The sequence below is a fragment of the Microcaecilia unicolor genome, chromosome 6, assembly GCF_901765095.1.
Source record: "Microcaecilia unicolor chromosome 6, aMicUni1.1, whole genome shotgun sequence".
NCBI lineage: Eukaryota > Metazoa > Chordata > Amphibia > Gymnophiona > Siphonopidae > Microcaecilia > Microcaecilia unicolor.
Window position 1 is genome coordinate 289,653,613 of NC_044036.1, and position 22,104 is coordinate 289,675,716.

A 22,104-nucleotide genomic window follows, 5' to 3' on the forward strand; every position below is an offset into this window, starting at 1 on the left:
AAGTTGTTTAAGGTTGCTGTGTTTGTTCTGCGTTTCTCCTTACTGCTTGTCTACGTAAATACTGAGAAGCTGGACTGGATGCCAAGAGAGAGATGGCTCAGCACAGTTTTTAGTTCTCTGTCTCCACCTGCTGGTTGATGGACACTACTGTCCCACATTTCTGGAATAGTGGGAAGGTCTAATAGAAAATTATTAGGTAAGACCTAATTTCTCCTTTTTATGTAGAGGAATAATTAAGAAAAAAGATATATGTTGTTTAGAAAAGAGATATTGGAGGTTTTTGACCAATGGCTGAAAATTGAGCCACGAGAAAGACACAAAATGCATAGTGTCTGTTGACCTCTGAGGTCTTTTCCTCATAATATTTGATAATTCTAGTATTTAGAATTATTGTGGTCATTTATATCTTGATCTGTTTGTGTCTGGTGGATATTTTTTTGGATCAAGTCACATCTTTAGGTTTTGTTTTTTTTTTAATTTACGCCTGTTATTCGTTTTTTTGTAAATTTAAGTGCAAAGTGCTGGAAATTAGTGCTAAATTCTTAACTCTTTTTCCCCATCCTAAATCTTCTCTTGTTGCCAACCCACTTTTAGATTTCTAAATTGAAGAGGCTAATGAAACTAGGAGCATGAATGGAATTTTAACTCAAAATTGGGAGCCAAACCTCTTGAATATCAGCTTTTTTATGTACAGTAATATTTTCTATACCAAACTAATATTTGGGGAAATTATCAGTGGGAGTCTGTCTGGTACTCTATGCCCTACCTTTTTAACCTGCACAGATTTAGCTAGCATTTGAACACAAGTTGCCTATGTTTAGTTTAAGCTAACTAAAATCCACTGAGTCATGTATGTCTGATACTGGGGTGCGTTCCCTGAAAACGTGTCCGTACAGTTTGCAGTGATATAAAGCAGAAACCCTGAACAAGGAGTAGTCATGGATGTCTGCTAACATCCCAACAGGAGCCTAAAAGTACCCTTCAGTATTGAGAATAACTCACTCTGCTTTGAAATTTTGTTACCAAGCTGCTGTTTTTCCTGCAGGGAGAGGATGGGCCAGACGTGCGAGGTGGATCTGGAGACATCCTCTTAGTGCATGCAACAGAGACAGACAGGAAAGGTAAGTGTACTGGAAGGGCTTGATGTGTTGCTACACTCCTCATTGGGAGCAGGGTAGAGATGGGCTGCAGTTACCCCTCTGAGGAAAAAGGTGAGAGTGCCAGGAGCGACTGGTCACATTGAGAAGATCTGTTATAAAACCCTATATTATAAATATTGCCATTGTTTCATTAGCATAAATCACCACTTCAGGAGCTCTGACATTGTCCTTATGCTCACCAGAGTTTGTGCTTCGAACCCTCTGAGGCATATTTTCAAAGCACTTAGCCTTCCAAAGTTCCATAGAAACCTGTGGAACTTTGGAAGGCTAAGTGCTTTGAAAATATGCCTCTCTGTGTCTTAGGGCTGTGACATACCAGTGATGGTGGTAAAAACATCCACATGCTCTAATATCAGAGTTCTTGACAAACTTACTTGCTTTTTCACACTCCCATCTCCTGTAATGGACAATGAGCCTCATGAACAGGATAAAAGCATCAAGCTACAATCAGCTTTATTCACTGGTGTTTTGTTTAGTTTAATTTTTGTATTTTTAGTTGGTCTTGCCAAATGATATTAAAGGCAGTTCACAATATTCTTCAAGTACAAGCATTATAGAATAGTCTTATGTGAGTAATGTCATCCCAACGGAGCCCATGTGGGACTACACGCCAGCTTGTTTACACAAACTTTTGGGAAGGTTACACTGCACATGAGTCTTCCTGCCTGCCACTATTGTGTGGGACCTAGCCAGTCGTCATTTTTTCCGTTGAGCAAATGGTCTCACAAAGCTAATTCTCCCTTCTGCTCATGTCAAAAAGTTTATTTCAGCAATAGCATCGCTGTGCCTTCATGGTTTCTATTTGTAAGTCCTGTCATTGTCATGCAATCCCTTTATTTTTCCTTAGGTAGGCTTTTCAGGTTGTTCTAGCCTTGAGCATCCAGTCACATAACTTTTCAAGATTGAGTTGTTTGATTTTGCTTCAGCTGTTTTCCAGATATGTCCCAGAAAAAGCTCCCTGTGGCTTTTAAAAAAGTATGCTGAGGAGGTCACGTGATGCTGTGAGAGAGCCAGACGTGCAGAGCTAGCTCTCCGAGGCCCCAACCCGAAAATCGAACTTTATAACTCTAAACGAGACAACTCGGGTGCAAATCTTGATAACAGCAAGAGTGAGGAGTGAATGGAAAAATATTTGGAGAGCTCCCCGAGCGGAATGGTAGGCAAGGGAGTGAAACGCGAGAAGGAGAAAACGAAAGCGCTGGGAGCGAAAATGGAGGAGAAAAAGCAACAGGAGGGGCCGGTTTTCTCCGAGGAACAAGTCTCACAAATAACAGCTGCAGTTGAGAAAGCGCTGGAGCCGCAAATCAATCGCTTAGAAGAGAGAATAGTAAGCATCGAAACACTACTTACCGACATTAATAGAAGAGCAGGAGAACTAGAGAATCGGGTCTCCGCGCTAGAGGACACGGGCCCAGCAACAGCAACGGCAGTGGAACAGCTTCAAAAGAAAGTGAACAGGATGGAGGAGAAAATGGACGACCTAGAAAACAGGTCCCGCCGAGCGAATCTCCGAATCATAGGACTCCCAGAGGAAATAGGAGAAAGGGATCTCTCGACAATACTAGAGAAGTGGCTGGCTGAAGAACTGGCCTTATCGGACACATTCGGGCCCTTGTGCCTAGAAAGAGCGCACCGCGTGGGGAGGCTTCAAGATGGCCGCCGAACACCAAGAGCGGTATTAATAAAAGTCCACAATTATACCCACAAGGTAGAAATCCTCAGGGGATATCGCATGAAACGCGACACACTACAATACAAAGGGCATAAAATTCTAATATTCCAGGACTACTCAATGATGCTCCAGGAACAACGGAAACAGTTTACTCCTCTGTGCAAGAAGCTTCACGACCATAACATAAAATTTTTGCTGCTATATCCAGCGATTCTCAAAATCCATCACAATAATCAGTGGAAATCGTTTACCGCCACGGAGGCTGCACAAGAGTATGTGGCACAATTATTGGATAAGTGAAACAGTTATCATCCAATGCTGAGACTGGTAATGTGGTTTGATTGATAATGCAAAATGAGTAGAAAATGCACAGAGTTTATCGTTCACTGTTAAACAAGATAGCTGGAAATGTTATAAATAACTGTCTTGTGGGAGTTAATGATACCTTATAAGATAGGGTTGGGGCCGATGGCATTGAACATGACCTGGGTATCTGACTCATTAGTGGGTCGGATGCATGTAAAGGGCAAAGAAGGGAAGGGGAAGATAGGGGAGGGGGAGGGAAGGGGGGGAGGGGAAGGCAATAGGGGAAAAAAAACCTAATATAGTCTGGAGAGAGAGAAGAGATGGACGAATAAATAGTAACGGGAAATGGGGGATAACAAATAAATATACTGGCATGGATAACCTGGACTGCTCTGGGGTGAGGCTGGGCGCCCTAGGGTCGAGATGTAAGGTATTACACCTAGAAGAATATTGGCCCATAGATAATGGTTAAACAAAAAGGTAGATGTGTACGACTGATATCTTGGAATGTTTGTGGCATTACTTCGCCAGCTAAGAGAACAAAAATCTTGCAAGCTCTGAAAAGGCAACAGGCAGACATTGTTTGCCTCCAAGAAACGAGGCTCTCATCAGAGGAACACAAAAAATTAATACGTTATTGGGTAGGGGAAGTGTATGATTCTCCTGCTGATGGGCGCAGAGGGGGAGTGGCCATTCTGTTTAGTAAATCCCTACAATACAAGGCTAAGTTACTTTTTAAAGATGTAAAGGGCCGATTCGTGGGGCTTCAGGTAAACGTGCAGGGACGAGAGTTTTTGTTGGTGGCCCTATATGGCCCTGTAGGGAACAAGACAGAGCTGTTTGCACATCTATTGAGGGAATGCCAGAAATATCCAAACCTGCAACTGGTACTGGCTGGAGATATGAACGCGGTGATGGATCCAGCATTGGACCGCACAGGGCGGGGGTCCCATGGGCCCACACACTCACCTACTGAATTAGAATTGTTCACCACAGCGTTGGGGGTGGTGGACCCTTGGAGACTCCTCCATTCGGAGGAGCTGGACTTTACACACATTTCCAGGGCACATAAAACACAATCTCGACTGGATTATATTTTTGTGACGCAGCACATTCTCCAACATATATCTGAAGCCACAATAGGGCCCGAGGGGATCTCCGACCACGTGATGATATGGGTGGATTTACGGGCGCCCCACTACTTCCAGGGAACACCGCATTGGAGGTTCCCAACTTACCTATCATCCTCAAGGGAGTTTGTCACTTACCTACAGGCTAAATGGCAAGAGTATGAGTCCACGAATAGCCAACATATAGAAGACCCCGTACTGTTCTGGTCAACTGCAAAAGCAGTAATCAGAGGGAATGTAATATCGTATGTTAGTGGGAGAAACCGTAGAATAACTGCCAAAATAGTGGAACTGGAAAACAAATTGAGAGCACTAAAAAAGAGATATACAAGACAGCCCACACAGAGCACATATGAAACATTGATAGCCACTAGAGTGGCACTCAATAGTCTCATACATGAGAGAACAACTAGAGCACTCATGTACCAGAAATATAGATTTTTTAGATTTGGGGAAAAAACTGGGGGAATGATGGCACGCCTAGCTAAAAGAATGCGGAGACCTCACTACATATCAGTGGTGAAGGATGAGCATGGTACTCCCATTACAGATCTCACAGAGATTGCTAGGATTTTTAGGAATCATTTTGAAAAAACATATGCACCAGAGACCTCACAAAGATCAGAAGCAGAAATGAAGAAGTATATAGAAAAATCTGGCATGTTACACTTGTCGGAAGAAACGGCAGAGGCATTAAACGCACCAATCTCCATTAGGGAGATTCAGAGGGCCATCAAAGCATTAAAATACTCCTCAGCCCCTGGGCCAGACGGCTACACGGGAGAATTTTATAAGATCTTACAGAACCAGATTACTGGTCCCTTATTAGATTATTATACAACAGTAGTAGAAGAAAAGAAATTCCCTCAACACACCAACACAGCGCTGATTAGCCTTATACCCAAACCAGGGAAGGATCATATGCACCCGGGTTCTTACCGACCAATCTCATTGATCGATGTGGATATAAAGATTTTGTCCAAAATCTTATCGGAGAGATTGTCACCGATGATACCCCGGGTGATACATGGAGATCAGACGGGGTTCGTGAAGGGAAGGCAGTCTGTCATCAACGTTAGGAGACTAATAGCGGCATTACTACATGGAGGGGCCGGCCGTAACCCATATATGATTGTGAGTTTAGATGCAGAAAAGGCATTTGATAGGGTGGGCTGGCCTTTCCTGTTCACAACCTTGCGGAGGGTGGGACTGCATGGGTGGTATCTGGATGCTATACAGGCTATGTATTCTACGCCCCAGGCTCGAGTGTTAGTAAATGGAGTGCAGACAGATTCCTTTCCCATTGGCCGAGGGACCAGACAGGGCTGCCCCCTGTCTCCTGTGCTGTTCCTTTTAGTATTGGAGCCACTACTATGCATGATTCGCGCAGATGAGGATGTAGGGGGAGTGTGCCTGAATGATAGTAAACTTAAAGTGCTCGCATATGCGGATGACCTCCTTATCCTCTTAAGTAAACCACAGAGCTCCTTACCCAGGCTGCTACAAGTGATAGAGGAATATGGTACCCTTTCGGGGTACAAATTGAACCTCCTCAAATCCTTGGCAATGCCAATACAAGAGGAGACTCAATTGACATGGAGGGGGGCATTTCCACTAACATGGGCTAGAGAACAAATTACTTATCTAGGGGTGACCATTACTGTTGACCCTATGAAATTATATGAGAAAAATGTAACACCATTACTTATGGAAACAAAAAGATTGTTGGGTCTTTGGGGCGGGGTCCCCTTGGCGCTGGTAGGACGCATTTCACTATTTAACATGATGTTAGCGCCTCGTTGGCTGTATTTGTTTCAAATGCTACCACTGGCGCTGAGGAGAAAAGAAGAAAGAATATTACACAACGCCTTGCAAGGATTCTTATGGAGAGGACGGAAACCAAGATTGCCAATCACTAGTTTACAAAAACCCAAAGAACAAGGAGGTATGGGACTAGCCAATATTAAATATTTATCAGTAGCATGTGCCATGAGACACATACGAGATTGGATCGCAGAGACCAATGACTTTTCGGACAGAACAGTGGAGGGTGCTTTGATGCCATCTGCACATCTCAGTTGGCTATTGCACACAATGCCTGGAAGACGGGTTCAGGGCATAAGGAACAATCCAATGCTGCGGTCATCCAGAGCGGCCTGGAGATGGCTCTGCCGGAGGCATGGATTTTCTGCAGCGAGCACCCCATATCTGCCCCTCAACCACAATCCAGACTTTATAGCAGGTACCGAGTCGAGAGGGTTTCGGCACTGGACAATACAGGGGATAAAATATATAAGCCAATTGATAACAGAGGAAGGAACTATCAAACCCTTTACCGAACTTAGACAGTCATTTGGATTAAAGCACACTGACTGGCTTGCATACTTACAGATAAAACACTACATTACCTCCTTGGGGTGGTCTAATCTGACTGAGGATGTGCGGGATGTGTTGAGCGAAGCACTCACCCTAAACGCTAGCACTGCAGTGCCATTGCGCTTTCACCACAGATACCTTAAGGATACGACCGAAGAAATAAACTTCAAGAAACTCATAGATCAATGGACAGAGGATTTACAAATTACCATAACAGAGGATAGATTTCGTCAGCACTTCACATCCATTCAAAGGAGAGAGACATTTCCAAGATACTGGGAATTACAGTATAAGTTTGCCTTAAGACTTCACATATCGCCAAGGAGGGCATACAGAGCGAGGTTGGATACAAAAGGAGCCTGCCCTAAATGCGCGCAGGGCCTGGCCACCTTAGCACACATGTTTTGGCAGTGCCCAGACATCACCAGCTTTTGGACACAGATCATCCTAACCGCATCTCGGCTCTGGAAGAAACCTGTTCCAATTTCAGAGTTGATTCTATTTGAGGACTTTCAGCTGGAGGATAGACCCCCAGCAGGCTTGCTACAATTCTTACGCAAGTCAGTATTGATGGGGAAGAAAGTGATTCTATTGTATTGGAGAGAGGTGCATGGACCCTCGGTGTCAGTGTGGAGAACACACATGATAGACTTGGTACGATTGGAGAGATGTAGCTTGCAAAAGGCCTCATTTGCCGAGCAACGACAGTTTAAATATACGTGGCAGCGTTTTTTGATGACACTCCATCCAGTGGCACGCAAACGACTAACTTTCTCACCGGACTAGACTCATGATAAAGGTTATCAGAAATGGGAAGGGGGGAGGGAAGGGGAAGGGGAACTGGGTGGGGGGGAAATTGTTGTAAATGATGACATGAATCTGCAGTATTTGTATTTGTTTCTTTTCTGGTTCAATAAAATGTTTTAAATATAAAAAAAGTATGCTGAAATAACACTGGGGTAACTCTACGTCCTGGTTTCAGAATGTAAACCTATAACGTACTTAGAAACCGTTGGCTGTATCTCATTTATCTACTTTTTTTTATTTTTATTATGCTGTGACCCAAATATACTGTGCTTAAATATTATTAAAGTGCTCAGTGAAGTGCATGTTACTCGGGCGAGTCAACAGAAAGAGTAATATGTCTTATTAAACATCATCGCACTTGCACCCTCCCTCACCTCCTATAAGTTGTATGTTGGATAAACTCTACTATAAATTTAGAAACACTTAGCTGCGGGGTGGAGCAGTACGATGTGATCACGCTGTAGCCAGTTGTAGTTCCATTATCGCCCAGGTAATTCGTGACTGGGTGAAAGTGAAATTAAAACTTTGTTCATGCCGCCATCCATAAGACGGCTTATAGTTGATACTTCTTCCAATCGTAACACTATTATTCCTTGTTGTTCTCAACACACATGGTGTTTCGCGATATTGCACGTCATCAGGAGAACCGAGATCCGTCCAGGATTCCGCTGCCGGTATACTTGCTTCACTCTAACAAACATACAAAAGCATTCGCTAAAGTGATGCCTTCATTAGCACTATGGAAACACCTAAATAATCGCTACGCTATATACATCTAATCATTCATCCCATATAACAATGCGTATAATAATGACTGAGGCATACCTGAGGGCGGTACGCCTTCCACTCACGCGATTCAACCATTCCACCGACGCTGACACATGCGCAGTATTTGATAGCTAGTGACGTCAGCTCAGCTGTTCTGTATGAGCCAACCAGATCAGCAGGGAATACCAGCCAGTACCCAATGACGTGCAGGCACTGATATCCACTCATGAATCCACTCAATTTCCCGATTCAGCCCCTGAGGGGCCACTGTGCCCCACTGGAATATGATTCTCTGTTCAAAATGTTTTAATCTTCTGGCGATGTTCCCACCATGAACAGCTTTCATTTGCTTGAGTACAACGTATTGCAGATCAGAGAGATTATGTGAAGCTGTAGTCCAGTGCTCCACTAAAGGGGCCTCTCTCTTCTGTATCCTTAGATTGCTGACATGTTCAGCAATAAGCTGTTTGACTTTCCTTACGGTATACCCTACGTACCACTTGCCGCAAGGGCAAATGATACTGTAGACGACATGAGATGACTCACAATCCGTAGAGGATTTCAAATAAAAGGGCTTCCCCATCCTTGGATGAGTGACCCGATCCGTGTGCCATGCATATCTACAGTACACGCAGTGCTGGCAAGAAGTATGGCCCGCCACACGCTGTTCTTCCACCATTGTGGACTTGACTTTGTGTATTTCTCCTAGATTTCTGGATCTAGTGGTGGCAAAGAGTGGTAAGTCGATAAATTGCAATAAAGACAAAATGGGCCAATATTTTCGCACTATACGTTGCACATCAGCTGTCCTGTTGGAATAGGGTAATATACAGGTAAACCTCTCACTGATGGTGGAAGAACAGCGTGTGGCGGGCCATACTTCTTGCCAGCACTGCGTGTACTGTAGATATGCATGGCACACGGATCGGGTCACTCATCCAAGGACGGGGAAGCCCTTTTATTTGAAATCCTCTACGGATTGTGAGTCATCTCATGTCGTCTACAGTATCATTTGCCCTTGCGGCAAGTGGTACGTAGGGTATACCGTAAGGAAAGTCAAACAGCTTATTGCTGAACATGTCAGCAATCTAAGGATACAGAAGAGAGAGGCCCCTTTAGTGGAGCACTGGACTACAGCTTCACATAATCTCTCTGATCTGCAATACGTTGTACTCAAGCAAATGAAAGCTGTTCATGGTGGGAACATCGCCAGAAGATTAAAACATTTTGAACAGAGAATCATATTCCAGTGGGGCACAGTGGCCCCTCAGGGGCTGAATCGGGAAATTGAGTGGATTCATGAGTGGATATCAGTGCCTGCACGTCATTGGGTACTGGCTGGTATTCCCTGCTGATCTGGTTGGCTCATACAGAACAGCTGAGCTGACGTCACTAGCTATCAAATACTGCGCATGTGTCGGCGTCGGTGGAATGGTTGAATCGCGTGAGTGGAAGGCGTACCGCCCTCAGGTATGCCTCAGTCATTATTATACGCATTGTTATATGGGATGAATGATTAGATGTATATAGCGTAGCGATTATTTAGGTGTTTCTATAGTGCTAATGAAGACATCACTTTAGCGAATGCTTTTGTATGTTTGTTAGAGTGAAGCAAGTATACCGGTAGCGGAATCCTGGACTGATCTTGGTTCTCCTGATGACGCGCAATATCGCGAAACACCATGTGTGTTGAGAACAACAAGGAATAATAGTGTTACGATTGGAAGAAGTATCAACTATAAGCCGTCTTATGGATGGCGGCATGAACTTGAAATTTTAATGTCACGAATTACCCGGGTGATGATGGAACTACAACTGGCTACAGCGTGATCACATTGTACTACTCCTCCCTGCAGCTAAGTGTTTCTAAATTTATAGTAGTGTTTATCTAACATACAAGTTATAGGAGGTGAGGGAGGGTGCAAGTGCAATGATGTTTAATGAGACATATTACTCTTTCTGTTGACTCGCCCGAGTAACATGCACTTCACTGAGCACTTAATATTTAAGCAAAGTATATAAATGAGATACAGCCAATGGTTTCTATGTACGTTATAGTTTTAAAAAAGTATGCCAGGTGTAAGGACCATATTCATGTGGATAGCTATAACTAGTGCCTGTGACCCTATCTTGATTCTTTTTCTTGTATCCTGTGCTCACGGATGTCAAAAAGAAGAAAAATCTAAGGTTGACAGAAACATCATAAAAATATTTTCCTTATCATCCCACCAGACCAGTCCAGACCTTGGGTTTGTGCCATCCTACCAGTGGATGGAGACTGAGAAACTAATGAGTTATGATGTCATAGCTTAAAAACACTGTGCAGCAGCTTGGCAAGCCAGTATGTCTCAGTCTTCAGGAGATGGTAAGTCTGGCAATCCTATGCAGTCTGCTGTGGTCTGGTAAGAATATTTATTGTTTTCTTTTCTTGGAAGCAAGTTTTTGTTCTCTCCAGCATTGAGTTAAAAAAAAAAATAAAGAAATGAAGGCTTAAGTTGAGTGACATTAAAAAATAGACTGCCTTTTTATCAGTCTCAAGTTTGAAGTGTCATACCTGGAAGTTCCAGGTCCCTCCCCACCACCCTTCTCTCCAGCCTCCTCTTTCTTTTGATGGTGAGGTAATTTGTGCCTCAGAGTTCCTTGTACAGGACTTCCTTCCGAGCCCAAACTAATTATACATTTCTTTTTTTTTTTAACTCACTGCTTTAAGTGGCCCTTGATAGACAGGGTATTACAGTGGGTACAGGCACATGCAGGACTGGTAGTTCTTGTGGCTCAGAACTGGCCCAGGAAACCTTGGTACAGAGATCTAGTAACATAGTAGATGACACCAGATAAAGATCTGTACGGTCCTTCCAGTCTGCCCAACAAGATAAACACATAGCATAAGGTACGATATGATATTACATATGCATACTTGATCTTGATTTGTCCTTGCCATTTTCAGGGCACAGACAGTAGAAGTCTGCCAGCACTAGCCTTATTCTCCAACTATGGAAGCTATCATCAAAGTCCACTCCAGCCCATCCAAATCTCTCCAGCCACGATCGGGGCACAGACTGTAGAAGTCTGCCCAGCACTGGCCTTGTTCTCCAACTACTGAAGCTGAATCTATTCAGCCATGATCAGGGCACAGACTAGAAGTCATCCAGCACTGGCATTGCTTCTCAATTATTGATGTTGCCATCACCGGTACACTTCTCAATTACACCTCTAAACTTGTTTGGTTCCATGTCTTCCATACAAGATTCCTTTGTATTTATCCCACACATTTTTGAATTCTGTTACTGTTTTCATCTCCACCACCTCCCGCGGGAGGGTATTCCAGACATCTACCACCCTCTCCATGAAAAAGTACTTCTTGACGTTATTCCTGAGTTGTCCCCCCTGCAATCTAAATTCATTTTCTGTAGTTCTAGCTCCTTCCTGTCTCTGGAAGAGGTTTGTTTGTATATCAGTAACTTTCAAATGTTTGAATGTCTGCATCATATCACCCCTCTCTCTCATTTCCTCCAGGGTGTACATCTTCAGGTCATCAAGTCTCTCCTCGTACGTCTTGTGGTACAAACCCCATTCCATTTTTGTCACTTAAACATAAGAACATAAGAGTAGCCATACTGGGTCAGACCAATGATCCATCTAGCCCAGTATCCTGTTTTCCAAACAGTGGCCAAGCCAGGTCTCAAGTACCTGGCAGAAACCCAATTAGTAGCAACATTCCATGCTGCCGATCCCGGAGCAAGCAGTTGCTTCCCCATGTCCATCTCAATAACAGACTATGGACTTTTCCTCCAGGAACTTGTCCAAACCTCCTATTTGTTTTTAAATTATTTCCATGTAACTTCCTTGAGTGTCCCCTAGTCTTTATACTTTTGGAATGAGTAAAAAATCGATTTACTTCTACTCGTTCTATACCACTCAGGATTTTGTAGACCTTAATCATATCTCCCCTCATCCATCTCTTTTCCAAGCTGAACTGCTTCAAGTCTTTTTGTATCCTTAGCAAGATGCGATCTCCAAAACTGAACACAATACGCCAAGTTGGGCCTCTCCAACGACTTGTACAGAGGCATCAACAACTCTTTTCTTCTGCTGGGTATATCCCTCTATATCCAGTCTAGCATCCTGGCCGTGGTCACCACCTTGTTGCATTCAGAGATGGAACAGTGCTCTTCCCTCAGAGATGGAGCCTTGCTCTACAGTCTGAGATGGAGCTGCGCTCCACAGTCCAAGAGAGGGAGCCGTGCTGTACATTCAGAGATGATACAGAGACAGTCAGAGATGGAGATGTGCTCTACATACAGAGATGGAGCGATGGTCATTCAGTGATGGAGCTGCATTTAGTATGCAGCGTCAGAGTTATGCTCACCAGGCAAAAATGGATCTGCACCTAAGCAGCATAGATGGAGCTGAGTTCACCAGGCATAGAAGACTCCACACATAAAGATGAAGCAGCGCTCAAAAAGGCAGCGATGGAGCCAAGCCCATTAAGCAGAGATGGAGCTGTGCCCAGTCATCAGAAATGGAACTATTCTCCACGAAGGAGCCACGGCCACCAGGCACATGCGGTCATGTTCAGAGTCAGGTCTAGGGCTGCGTTCCACATAGAAAAATGAAGGGGTTTGCTTCCCATTCAGATATGGAGCTGTTCCAGGCAACACTCCTCCTCCTCTCCTTTTGAGTTGTATTTTATAAGTTTGAAAATCAACTGTCCAAGTCCCATGTAACAGTGGCAGGCGGGTAGAAAAATGAGAAAGCGCAGTGCAACATTCTCAAATGTTTGTGTAAACAAGCTGGGGAGCATTCCCACACAGGCTCTGTTGGAATGACATCACAATCATGTAAGATTATGTATGCTGCTGTCCTTGCTGCTATAGGTAAATAATTTTGTTTTATTTGAAATCAGGTACAATAGTCCTTACCCCGCAGTGTCCTCAAAAAGAGGTCATGTCCAGGTAAAAAGAGGCATATGGTAACCCTAGTGAAGACTTTTACATTTCACATTCTGCTGTCTAAAAAATACAATTCAGAATGCATCAAAGTAGCAGTTTTTCACTGTTCTATATAACATACTGTACACTTCCAGTGTGAAAGAACAACAGAAATATTCAAAAAGTAATTATGAAATTGTCTTGATTGCATAAGTATTCACACCCCTTAACTCAGTACCTGGTGGAAGCCCCGTTTACAGTAATAACAGCAGTGTCATTTAGGATACATTTCTACCAACTTTGCACAGTGGGATGATGCAGAGTTTGCGTATTCTTCTTAGCAGAATAACTCAGATTCTTTCAGGTTTCTTGTTGCTGAGCCACACTATTGTGTTTCTACTTTGTGCTTAGGATCACTGAAAAAAATCACCATCTCCCAAACTTCAGGTCTATGGTAAACTGGAACGGGTTTTTCTGCAAGATCTACCTGTATTTTGCACCATCCATTTTCCCTTGGTCTTCACAAGCCTCCCTGTCCCCACTTCTGCAAAGCATCCTCGCAGCATAATGCTGCCACCACCTTGCTTATTTACTGTAGGGTGGTGTTAGCAGGGCGATGTACTCATTTGTTTTATGTCACATATTACTTAGCAACCTCCCCATATTTTCTTCATTCTTCACCTTTTCCCCTCATCTTTCTCTGCCCCCTCAACACCGCCCTTTTCTTTTCTTCCCTTTATTTCTTCCCTTTAACATTCAGCTTCCCCCTTTCTCTTTGCGCTCCTTCTCCATCTCTCTTTCCCCCCTTCCTATCCTCCCTCTGGCCTGTTTCCATCTCTCTTCCCTCCACCTTCTCGCCATCCTTTATTCTCTTCCCCATCTCTTTCCCCCTCTCTTCTGTCTCTCAACTTCCCCCTCCGTACCACTCTTTTCTCTCACCCTTCCATTCCTCCAGGCTCATCCTCTTTTGAGGCACTCTATTCTTCAACTTCCCCTCTTCCCCTCCACAGCATTTTCTCTCTCTCTCTCTCTTCTCCCCTTCCCCCCCCCCCACCACTGCCATACACTGTGTGAAGTAACACAAAACCCTACAAATTTAGTACCAAGTCCAGAGCCACCAAGCTTAGCATACCATATCAATACAGGCCAAGAACACAAACTGTCCTACTTATATCTATGAAAGTCAGCATTTAAATATTCTAGAACATCAGAACACCTCCAGCTGAGAAAAGAGAACAAGCCAGACTGTTACTGATTCCTACACACAATCCTTCACCTTGGTTGCACATGGAAAACACAGACTCACTTAGTAAAGAATAATAAACTATGAATAAAATAAGTAGACAGATGAAATAAAATCTGAAAAGCCTAAAAAAAAATAAGACTACATGAGCCCTAAAATACTGAAGAAAGAGAAACAGAAATTTATTTCCTCCTATACAGAACCAAATACAAGAAATCTACATTTTTCAAACCTACACATTTCATTCCCTAAAAATTGAAAATAATTTTTTTTTTAAGTATTGATCACCACCAGCTAAATTAGACCTGGATAGTCAATGCTGGGCCATGTCCAATCTCCAACATTGAATACCCAGGCATAACCAGCCTGGAGCTAGTCGCCGGCACTTGTGTGGGTCCTGGCTGATATTTAGCCCTTATATGGAAGGCTGACCCCTAGCAGTTTGTGAGGCTATCGCTAGAGGTCATTGTCTCCATTTTGAACCCGGAGCCAGACAGAATGGGAGAGGAAGAGGACCACTGCTGCCCTGTCCCACTAGACTACCAGAGATCACATCCGGGGGGTTGGGGTCACGGGGGAGGAGATCAAACTCAAGGTGGAAATTGAAACTGGGGGGTAGAGGGGATTGGAAACCAGTTTTTCAACAATTAACCCAATTCTGAACCGCTAAAAACACTTTCCACCCTAGACAATCGGGGCCATAGCTTCAAAACTGCCTCAATCTCCCTTCTGAATGATATTGTCTGCCATCATGACATCCAGAAAGCTATCCTGTTGAGTCAGTTGGATATGACCGCTGCATTTAACCCGATAGAGCATTCTTTATTATTCTTCCTTAGGAATTAGGGTTGTGAGGACCCATCTTGAATTGGTTCTGTTCTTATTTTTCCTCTTGTTCTTTTAAAGTTCTCCAGGATAGCTCCTACTCCTCAGCTCCTTTCTTATGGGGTTCCCCAGGAGTCCACCCTAGGGCCATTTCTGTTTAACATATTCATAGCTGTCCTAGCTACTTTTGTCCAAGACCTAGGCTATACCACTTGTCTTTATGCTGATGATATTCAGCTTTTGGTAGCTCATGATATCAGACGTTCCAGGACAAGCTTGCTGATGGCCTTAATAGAATTGCATCCTGGATTCTCCAGCATAAATTGGTCCTTAGCCTTAACAAATCCCTGGTCCTGTGGCTACCTCAACATAATCACTCTGTCTATTTTCAGTCCTTTATTCATCACACCCTCACCCCGCTTAGGCAATCCATTTCCTCTTTGAGAGTTCTGTTTGACCATTCGCTGTGCCATGGAGCAGTGAGAAAAAGGCCTTCTAGCTTTTATTGCCCTGGTGAAGGAAAGGCCAGACCAGTCAGAGTATTCAATGGCAGTAGCTTACATTAAAAAGCAAGGGGTCATGAAGAGTGTGGCAGTAGCCCAGAATGCATTTCTTCTCCTATGTTGGGCAGAGGCACATCTGGCAGCCCTTTCAGTAGCATGTATTGTCAGAGCCCAGAACATGCAGGAAGACTTTCTCAGTAGGAGCTGTATTAATCTGGGGGAGTGGGACTTGTCAAGAAATACCTTCAATCTCAGGTCTTCCTCCTCTAGACCTGATAATGTCGAAGAGAAATACCAAGGTACCGTATTTCTTGAGCTATTTTAAGGAGCAAGTCTTGAAAATCTGGGTCCCCTGCTTCATCCCTGGCCTCTGTCAGAGCTGCTTTTTGTGTTTCGCTCTAGACAATGGTGGGTCGTGTACTGTGCAGAGCAGCATCTCATTACAGTTTACTGATTTTGTTGGCTCCAGATTGGCCCAGGAGGCCTTGGTTTGCAGATTTCATCTGGTTCCAAATGGGTCAGGAGCACCACCTACTCAGGCAAAGGGTTTTCTAGTTCAGAGACCAGTGGTAATGGAGGACCTGTTGCCATTTTGTCTTATGGCTTGGGCCTCAAGATGTCACATCAGAAATGCAAAGATTATTTGGAAAAAGTAATTTCTACTTTGCTCCATGCTAGGAAACATTCCACTTCTTCGGCTTGACGTGTGTTTGAAGCTTGTTATGGGGAAAAATTACTATCTCATTTCAAAGTCTCAGTTGCATATATCGTAACATTTCTGCAAGATGGGTTTACAAACAGCTTCATGATAAGTTCCTTAAAGGTCCAGGTAGTGGCTCTAGCTTCTTCAGTGGGTGCATCAAAAAGATATTGTTGGCAGCTCATCCAGATATGGTTCAGATTTTTTTCTTTAAATTCTTATTTATTGCAATTCAAACTGTGCCAAAATACAACCATAACAGCATAACACATCCAGCAAATCAATGTTTGGCATTGCTTACATTTCTGATGTTATGTTCCCACTAATCCCCCCCTCCCTGCCCCCTCTCCCTATGGTTCAGATTTTGAAAGGGGGGCTTCATCTCAGACCCCCAGTAAAGAACAGATTGCCCAGAATGGAATTTGAATTTGGTGCCCATAACTTTGCAGTTGCTGCCATTTGAGCCTTTGGCACAGGGTCTCATTGCGGACAGTTCCTTATTTTCTCTCAAAAGTAATTTCCCCTATTCTAGTCCCCCCTCCTCCTGACTTTCAGAAGGAAGGACTGTGGAGAACAATTTAAGCTTCTGCAACTATTGGATGTTCAGAGGGGGCTTTTGAGTTATTTAAAAGTTACTAATGAATGTAGGCAGTCAGACAGACTGTTTGTGCTCTTTGGGGACCACAAAAAGGCAGAGCTGCCTCTAACTACCATTGCATGCTGGATTAAAGATATACTGCATGTATTTTAAAAGGAGAATGCCCTTTATGGGTTTTCAGAGCTCACTCTATTAGAGGAGTGGTGACTTCATGGGTGGAAATGGATGCTGTGGTGTCAGAAGAAATTTTTAGAGCAGCGATGTGGTCTTCTGTACGTATGTTGGCTAAGCATTATAGGCTAAGTGTTGCAGCAAGTCAGAGTCTGACTTTGGAGCCAGAATGCAGAGGACAGGGATTTTTGGATCTGACCCCTGTTAAGGATTGCTTTGCTACATCCCCACTGATTCTGGATTGACCTGGTGAGGATGCCGAGGAAGATAAAATGATGTCTTACCTGCTAATTTTCTTTCCTTTAGTCCCACCAGAACATTCTAGACTTCTCTCCCTGTTCTGTCCACTTAGCAGTTTCTATTTTATAGGGGAAAAAAAAAGGACAGTGTTCTCAGGTTTGAGTTTGTGCGTTGGAGAGAGGCCCTTGTTCCCATACCTATGCTTACAGCAATTTAGGGGCATTGCCAGACCCTGCTTCCCCTCCCCCACCTCACAAACTACACCTGTCCTTAACCCATGGCTACTGACTTTGGAAGGATGCTCTGATTGAGGTAGTGTCTTGGTGATGCCAAACAGTTTCCATGTTACAGTAATGGACCTAATAGTGCCCCAAAGCATATTCAAACACATCAAAATGTTCTTATAGTATTTCCCCAGTCTATATCTTTAAATAGTGTTATCTTGGCATATTTAGATCTGTGCTTCAAACTCACTTCATACAGCAGAAGCAGCGTGATTCTAGATGCAGGAGTATTCGAATCAGCTCAGCTACTGTGACACGGACACAAGTGAACTCTGTTTAACTTATTTTTGACCTTGTTAAGGCAGATTTGCAAATGGAACTAATTTAGGTTTGCTTTGACAGAGTGTGAAGATTTATGCAATTGAGATGTTTTGTTTTCTTATTCTTTTTGAATATTTCTATAATTGTTTCTTCATGTTGGAAGTGTAGAGTATGTTGTGTAAGTCAATGAAACTATCTCCCGCTTTAATGTATTTTGAATTGTATTTTTTAGATAGCAGAATGTGAAAAATGCACAAAGGTGTGAAGACTTGTACAAGGTGCGGTATGTATTGTATGGCATACATAAGTGCACACTGTAATAGATACACAGAATTATTCCCTAGTATGCGTTTCTTGGCATCATTCCATAGTAACTACTAACTTGAGATTTATTTTATTCTCCAAGGACAAGCAGGCTGCTTGTTCTCACTGATGGGTGACGTCCACGGCAGCCCCCTCCAATCGGAATCTTCATCAGCAAAGGCCTTTGCTAGCCCTCGCGCGCCCATGCGCACCGCGCATGCGTGGCCGTCTTCCCGCCCGCACCGGCTCGTGTTCGTCAGTCTTCTTTTGTCCGCGCTCGGGACGGTCGTGTTTTGCCGCCGTTTTGTGCCCCTCAAGTTGACCTCGCGCGTCTTCGCGATTTTCGCTTTTAAAAAAAAAAAAAAAAGAGAGAGAGAGAGACCGATCCGGTCTTTACCCCTTTCCCGTGTTTCCAGCTTTTTCCCCGCGTAAGTTTCCTTTCGCTTTCGGGACCGGCCTATTTGGCCTCGGTACGGGTTTTTTCTCCCTTCTTTTTGGTGCCTTTCGTCATCGTCGCGAATTTTGATTTCGCCGGCGTGATTTTTCCGCCCATGTCATCGAAGTCTTCCAGCGGCTTCAAGAAGTGCACCCAGTGCGCCCGGGTAATCTCGCTCACTGATAGGCACGCTTCGTGTCTTCAGTGTCTGGGGGTTGGGCACCGCCCGTGGCCTGCAGTCTTTGTGCTCTTTTGAAAAAGAGGACTCAGGTAGCGAGATTGGCCCAGTGGAACGCGTTGTTCTCGGGCTCTTCGACGACAACAGCACGGGACGCATCGAGTGCATCGACGTCGACAGCATCGAAGTCTTCGGCATTGGCATCGACTGCATCGAGGCTTCTACCTCCTGCATCGTCGGTACCGAGACATCGAAAGGCTGCGTCGACGTCGGTGGTACCCGGACCTCCGCTATTGCTGATGTCATCGGACGGTGGTGCTTCGTCTGGAGTGCAGGTGAAGGCTATCCATTCCCCTGCTGGTGGCGGTGAGCCTTCGGGTGGGTCTCCCCCTGCCCTGAGGACTCCTGCGGTACAGCCCCCCCGAGATCGACCTTCTTTGGCCTCTGCCCCGAGGAAGCGATGGTTGGATTCTACGTCCTCCTCGTCGGTACCGGGAAGCTCCGGTGACATGCTTCGCTTGAAGAAGTCAAAGAAGCATCGTCACCGGTCTCCTTCCCATCTCGGTACCGAGAGCTCTGGGTCGCCGAGGCAGTCTGCACCCAGTAGGCATTGGCACCGGGAGGACCGCTCACCCTCTGTTCAGGAGGTGTCGATGCGCTCCCCCTTGGACAGCCCGGAACCGCCTCCATGCCCGGAACAGACTCTGACCTCGACGCCTGCATTGGCTTCTCAGTCTTTCTGCACAGCCGCTCTGCACGAGAGTCTCTGGGCCGTTCTTCCAGAGATCCTGGGAGAGCTGTTGCACCCTTCTCCGGTACTGGGGGTGCTTGCGCCACCGGTACCGTCGAGTGAGGCGACGGCTGGCCCCTTGCCTGAGGTGAGGTCTCCGGTATCGGTACCGCTTGCGGTACCGGCTACGGCCGCCTCCCAGGCAGACTCCCCGACGACGTCGGCGGAGGGAGCTTCGCCGGTGCTGGCGAGGGAGTCCACCTCTCGAAGCTCCTACCGTGGCAGTGTTTCCACGGAGTCGAGTTGGGCACGTCTTCAGACGCAGATTCGTGAACTTGTGTCTGATACCGATGGTGAGGCCTCGTGGGAGGAGGAGGAGGACATCAGATATTTCTCTGACGAGGAGTCTGATGGCTTTCCTTCTGACCCCACTCCCTCCCCTGAAAGGCAGCTTTCTCCTCCCGAGAGTCTGTCTTTCGCGGCCTTTGTCCGGGAGATGTCTACAGCCATCCCCTTCCCGGTGGTTGTGGAGGATGAGCCCAGGGCTGAAATGTTTGAGCTCTTGGACTATCCTTCTCCACCTAAGGAAGCGTCCACAGTACCCATGCATCATGTCCTAAAAAAGACATTGCTGGCGAACTGGACCAAGCCATTAACTAATCCCCACATTCCCAAGAAGATCGAATCCCAGTATCGGATCCATGGGGACCCAGAGCTGATGCGCACTCAGTTGCCTCACGACTCTGGTGTGGTGGATCTGGCCCTAAAGAAGGCTAAGAGTTCTAGAGAGCATGCTTCGGCGCCCCCAGGCAAAGACTCCAGAACCTTAGACTCCTTTGGGAGGAAGGCCTATCATTCCTCTATGCTCATGGCCAAGATTCAGTCCTACCAGCTCTACACGAGCATCCATATGCGGAACAATGTGCGACAGTTGGCGGGCTTAGTGGACAAGCTCCCTCCTGAGCAAGCCAAGCCGTTTCAGGAGGTGGTCAGGCAGCTGAAGGCGTGGAGAAAATTCCTGGCCAGAGGGGTATATGATACCTTTGATGTTGCGTCGAGGGCCGCTGCTCAAGGTGTGGTGATGCGCAGACTCTCATGGCTGCGTGCCTCCGACCTGGAGAATAGGATCCAGCAGCGGATTGCGGACTCCCCTTGCCGAGCGAACAACATTTTTGGAGAAAAAGTCGAACAGGTGGTAGAACAGCTCCACCAGCGGGATAACGCTTTCGACAAATTCTCCCGCCGGCAGCCTTCAGCATCTACCTCCTCAGGTAGACGTTTTTATGGGGGAAGGAGGGCTGTTCCCTACTCTTCTGGTAAGCGTAGGTACAATCCTCCCTCTCGCCAGCCTGCGGCCCAGGCTAAGCCCCAGCGCGCTCACTCTCGTCAGCAGCATGCGCCTCAGCAAGGCCCTACGGCTCCCCAGCAAAAGCAGGGGACGAGCTTTTGACTGGCTCCAGCAGAGCATAGCCGACATCAATGTATCCGTGCCGGGCGACCTACCGGTCGGGGGGAGGTCGAAAGTTTTTCACCAAAGGTGGCCTCTTATAACCTCCGACCGTTGGGTTCTTCAAATAGTCCGGCAAGGATACACCCTCAATTTGGCCTTGAAGCCTCCAAATTGCCCACTGGGAGCTCAGTCCTACAGCTTCCAGCACAAGCAGGTACTTGCAGAGGAACTCTCCGCCCTTCTCAGCACCAATGCGGTCGAGCCCGTGCCATCCGGGCAAGAAGGGCTGGGATTCTATTCCAGGTACTTCCTTGTGGAAAAGAAAACAGGGGGGATGCGTCCCATCCTAGACCTAAGGGCCCTGAACAAATATCTGGTCAAGGAAAAGTTCAGGATGCTTTCCCTGGGCACCCTTCTTCCCATGATTCAGGAAAACGATTGGCTATGCTATCTGGACTTGAAGGACGCCTACACGCACATCCTGATATTGCCAGCTCACAGGCAGTGTCTGCGATTTCAGCTGGGCGCACGTCACTTCCAGTACTGTGTGCTACCCTTTGGGCTCGCCTCTGCGCCCAGGGTGTTCACGAAGTGCCTGGCTGTAGTAGCAGCAGCGCTTCGCAGGCTGGGAGTGCACGTGTTCCCTTATCTCCACGATTGGCTGGTGAAGAACAATTCCGAGGCAGGAGCTCTACAGTCCATGCAGATGACTATTCGACTCCTGGAGCTACTGGGGTTTGTGATAAATTATCCAAAGTCCCATCTTCTCCCAGTACAGAGACTCGAATTCATAGGAGCTCTGCTGGATTCTCGGACGGCTCGTGCCTATCTTCCGGAGACAAGGGCCAACAATCTGCTGTCCCTCGTCTCCCGGGTACGAGCGTCCCAGCAGATCACAGCTCGGCAGATGTTGAGATTGCTTGGCCACATGGCCTTCACAGTTCATGTGACTCCCATGGCTCGTCTTCACATGCGATCTGCTCAATAGACCCTAGCTTCCCAGTGGTTTCAGGCTGCTGGGGATCTAGAGGA

General features: G+C 45.7%; 1 protein-coding gene across 2 annotated transcripts in view; it reads left to right on the forward strand.

Moving 5' to 3' along the window:
* Nucleotides 1-22,104, forward strand: part of RAPGEF1 (Rap guanine nucleotide exchange factor 1) — a 324,367-nt gene that overhangs the window by 257,200 nt on the left and 45,063 nt on the right. For both annotated transcript variants that reach the window (XM_030207790.1, XM_030207791.1), the window contains one exon: nt 1,046-1,121. In XM_030207790.1, the coding sequence (XP_030063650.1) occupies nt 1,046-1,121 (76 nt within the window). The remainder of the gene's footprint in view (nt 1-1,045; nt 1,122-22,104) is intronic.